This window comes from Argopecten irradians, chromosome 3 (assembly GCF_041381155.1).
Source record: "Argopecten irradians isolate NY chromosome 3, Ai_NY, whole genome shotgun sequence".
Lineage (NCBI taxonomy): Eukaryota > Metazoa > Mollusca > Bivalvia > Pectinida > Pectinidae > Argopecten > Argopecten irradians.
The window spans coordinates 56178613-56183394 of NC_091136.1; the positions used below are offsets into that span (position 1 = coordinate 56178613).

General features: G+C 42.3%; 1 protein-coding gene across 1 annotated transcript; it reads right to left on the reverse strand.

Moving 5' to 3' along the window:
• Positions 1 to 834: 834 nt before the first annotated feature.
• On the reverse strand, positions 835 to 2153 carry LOC138319749 (300 kDa antigen AG231-like). Its single transcript, XM_069262882.1, has 2 exons — positions 2088 to 2153; positions 835 to 1542 (listed from the first exon to the last, which is right to left on the reverse strand). Exons 1-2 carry the CDS (start codon positions 2151 to 2153, stop codon positions 835 to 837), a joined length of 774 nt encoding a protein of 257 aa, XP_069118983.1.
• Between the last annotated feature and the right edge of the window lie 2629 nt (positions 2154 to 4782).

Here is a 4782-nt window from a genome sequence, read left to right on the forward strand (position 1 = left end):
AAATCGTGAAAAAGATTCATATTACTACTCGTTATACTTCTGCTGTTGAATGAATCTGTATAATCATTGTGATTATGGCATAGCCCAATTTCTCTCTCAAGAGACATGTCAGACAGTGGCCTGATCAAACATAGGGTATCTCGGAGTGTTTACAATATGTGCTATCGATAACGTGTTATATAACAATAACATAGACATTAAATATCTCGATTTTTTGTTGTAAGCAGAAAACGCGAAATATATGCTTTACTGGGTTAATCGTGGACACAGGGTCATTCTGTTTTATTGGGTTAACCGAAATCTCAGAGTCATTCTGTATTACTGGGTTAACCGTTGAACGAATATACGTACCCGGCCTTCTATACCTTTCGGCCGAGGACGAATTGGTCCCTATGTGTCGTAGTGGAGCACTGCCTCCGAAAATCACTCGGGCATAGTTTTCTATACTTTTTTGTAGGTTTCCAATTATTTTATGCGTATACATGCATTTACATATTTTTTGTTTTTCTAAAACAAACATAACTACCATTCTGAATATCTACCCTACCGCTCACATGACGTCAAATTCACAATTTGTGGACTTGCCGTATAAATTCCCTTCAGAAAGACCTTCATATGTATTATGTAAAAATAATAATCCCTCGATGAAAATTTGATATCTTATGTGGTCCCGTTTTATTGCCTAGTAGGTAAGCGATATCAGACAAGTACGATAAAAATGCAAACAAACGTTTTATAATGGTTTGCATAATCATAACTTTGCTCCATTAGCAGTAATAGGCACCAATTGTAGCTCTAAAGACGACACCATTTTCTGTCAAAAAGTCTTTTGAGCTACAATATTGCAGCTAGGTTAACCGTAGTTACAGAGTCATTATGTTTTACTGGGTTAACCATGGTCACAGGGTCATTCTGTTTTACTGGGTTAACCGTGGTCACAGGGTACCGGTCATTTTGTTTTACTGGGTTAACCGTGGTCACAGGGTCATTCTGTTTTACTGGGTTAACCGTGGTTACAGAGTCATTATGTTTTACTGGGTTAACCGTGGTCACAGGGTCATTCTGTTTTACTGGGTTAACCGTGGTTACAGAGTCATTCTGTTTTACTGGGTTAACCGTGGTCACAGGGTCATTCTGTTTTACTGGGTTAACCGTGGTTACAGAGTCATTATGTTTTACTGGGTTAACCGTGGTCACAGGATCATTATGTTTTACTAGGTTAACCGTGGTCACAGGGTCATTCTGTTTTACTGGGTTAACCGTGGTTACAGGGTCATTCTGTTTTACTGGGTTAACTGTGGTAACAGGGTCATTCTGTTTTACTGGGTTAACCGTGGTAACAGAGTCATTATGTTTTACTTGGTTAACCGTGGTTACAGAGTCATTCTGTTTTAATGGGTTAACCGTAGTCACAGAATGGCCTGTTTTACAGAGGATTACACTGCTTTGTAATAATTCCGCGGTCGATTGTATCACGGGTTGATATTCTGCTTTGTCAATAAAACACGAACTTTTGTCTGAGAGAACGTACGCGTTAACCTCCTATTAACAGCCAGGGCCATTTATAGACAGCCTCTCTTGTGTGTAACCAGACAGACTCTCTTGTATGCAACCAGACAGCCTCTCTTGTGTGTAACCAGACAACCTCTCTTGTGTGTAACCAGACAGCCTCTCTTGTATGTAACTTCTTCCTAACAGCTAGGGCCATTTATAGACAGCCTCTCTTGTATGTAACTTCTTCCTAACAGCCAGGGCCATTTATAGACAGCCTCTCTTGTATGTAACTTCTTCCTAACAGCCAGGGCCATTTATAGACAGCCTCTCTTGTATGTAACCAGAGCAGCTCTTTTTGTATGTAACCAGACAGCCTATCTTGTATTTAACATCTTCCTAACAGCCAGGGCCATTTGTAGACAGCCTCTCTTGTATGTAACCAGACAGCTTTTCTTGTATGTAACTTCTTCCTAACAGCCAGGGCCATTTATAGACAGCCTCTCTTGTATGTAACTTCTTTCTAACAGCCAGGGCCATTTATAGACAGCCTCTCTTGTATGTAACTTCTTCCTAACAGCCAGGGCCATCCTCACCAGACAGCCTTCATGTAACCAGACAGCCTCTCTTGTATGTAACTTCTTCCTAACAGCCAGGGCCATTTATAGACAGCCTCTCTTGTATGTAACTTCTTCCTAACAGCCAGGGCCATTTATAGACAGCCTCTCTTGTATGTAACTTCTTCCTAACAGCCAGGGCCATTTATAGACAGCCTCTCTTGTATGTAACCAGACAGCCTCTCTTGTATGTAACTTCTTCCTAACAGCCAGGGCCATTTATAGACAGCCTCTCTTGTATGTAACTTCTTCCTAACAGCCAGGGCCATTTATAGACAGCCTCTCTTGTATGTAACTTCTTCCTAACAGCCAGGGCCATTTATAGACAGCCTCTCTTGTATGTAACTTCTTCCTAACAGCCAGGGCCATTTATAGACAGCCTCTCTTGTATGTAACCAGACAGCCTCTCTTGTATGTAACTTCTTCCTAACAGCCAGGGCCATTTATAGACAGCCTCTCTTGTATGTAACTTCTTCCTAACAGCCAGGGCCATTTATAGACAGCCTCTCTTGTATGTAACTTCTTCCTAACAGCCAGGGCCATTTATAGACAGCCTCTCTTGTATGTAACCAGACTTCTCTCTTGTATAGACTTGTTTCCTAACAGCCAGGGCCATTTATAGACAGCCTCTCTTGTATGTAACTTGTTCCTAACAGCCAGGGCCATTTATAGACAGCCTCTCTTGTATGTAACCAGACAGCCTCTCTTGTATGTAACTTCTTCCTAACAGCCAGGGCCATTTATAGACAGCCTCTCTTGTATGTAACTTCTTCCTAACAGCCAGGGCCATTTATAGACAGCCTCTCTTGTATGTAACTTCTTCCTAACAGCCAGGGCCATTTATAGACAGCCTCTCTTGTATGTAACCAGACAGCCTCTCTTGTATGTAACTTCTTCCTAACAGCCAGGGCCATTTATAGACAGCCTCTCTTGTATGTAACTTCTTCCTAACAGCCAGGGCCATTGATAGACAGCCTCTCTTGTATGTAACTTCTTCCTAACAGCCAGGGCCATTTATAGACAGCCTCTCTTGTATGTAACTTCTTCCTAACAGCCAGGGCCATTTATAGACAGCCTCTCTTGAATGTAGCCAGACAGCCTCTCTTGTATGTAACTTCTTCCTAACAGCCAGGGCCATTTATAGACAGCCTCTCTTGTATGTAACTTCTTCCTAACAGCCAGGGCCATTTATAGACAGCCTCTCTTGTATGTAACTTCTTCCTAACAGCCAGGGCCATTTATAGACAGCCTCTCTTGTATGTAACTTCTTCCTAAAAGCCAGGACCATTTATAGACAGTCTCTCTTGTGTGTAACCAGACAGCCTCTCTTGTATGTAACTTCTTCCTAACAGTCAGGGCCATTTATAGACAGCCTCTCTTGTATGTAACTTTTCTAACATCCAGGACCATTTATAGACAGACCTCTCTTGTATGTAACCAGACAGCTTTTCTTGTAACAGCCAGGGCCATTTATAGACAGCCTCTCTTGTATGTAACCAGACAGCCTCTCTTGTATGTAACTTCTTCCTAACAGCCAGGGCCATTTATAGACAGCCTCTCTTGTATGTAACTTCTTCCTAACAGCCAGGGCCATTTATAGACAGCCTCTCTTGTATGTAACCAGACAGCCTCTCTTGTATGTAACTTCTTCCTAACAGCCAGGGCCATTTATAGACAGCCTCTCTTCTCTTGTATGTAAGTAACAGCCAGGGACAGACTCTCTCTCTTGTATGTAACTTCTTCCTAACAGCCAGGGCCATTTATAGACAGCCTCTCTTGTATGTAACTTCTTCCTAACAGCCAGGGCCATTTATAGACAGCTCTCTTATATGTAACAGACAGCCTCTCTTGTATGTAATTCTTCTAACAGCCAGGGCCATTTATAGACAGCCTCTCTTGTATGTAACTTCTTCCTAAACAGCAAGGGCCATTTATAGACAGCCTCTCTTGTATGTAACTTCTTCCTAACAGCCCAGGGCCATTTATAGACAGCCTCTCTTGTATGTAACTTCTTCCTCTTAACAGCCAGGGCCATTTATAGACAGCCTCTTTTGTATATGTAGCCAGACAGCCTCTCTTGTATGTAACTTCTTCCTAACAGCCAGGGCCATTTATAGACAGCCTCTCTTGTATGTAACTTCTTCCTAACAGCCAGGGCCATTTATAGACAGCCTCTCTTGTATGTAACTTCTTCCTAACAGCCAGGACCATTTATAGACAGCCTCTCTTGTATGTAACCAGACAGCCTCTCTTGTATGTAACTTCTTCCTAACAGCCAGGGCCATTTATAGACAGCCTCTCTTGTATGTAACCAGACAGCCTCTCTTGTATGTAACTTCTATGTAACTTCTTCCTAACAGCCAGGGCCATTTATAGACAGCCTCTCTTGTATGTAACTTCTTCCTAACAGCCAGGGCCATTTATAGACAGCCTCTCTTGTATGTAACTTCTTCCTAACAGCCAGGGCCATTTATAGACAGCCTCTCTTGTATGTAACCAGACAGCCTCTCTTGTATGTAACATCTCTTGCTAACAGGGCCAGGGCCATCTTATAGGACAGCCTCTCTTGTATGTAAGACTTCTTCCTAACACCAGGGCCATTTATAGACAGCCTCTCTCGTAGTAACCAGGACAGCCTCTATTGTATGTAACTTCTTCCTAAAACAGCCAGGGC

Bases quoted from the DNA above. Each gene is read 5' to 3' on its own strand.
- LOC138319749 (XM_069262882.1), bottom strand. From the start codon at position 2,153: ATGGCCCTGGCTGTTAGGAAGAAGTTACATACAAGAGAGGCTGTCTGG. The intron at 1,543-2,087 runs GTGAGGATGGCC...GGCTGTTAATAG, and splicing joins GGTTACATGAAGGCTGTCTG to GAGGTTAACGCGTACGTTCT.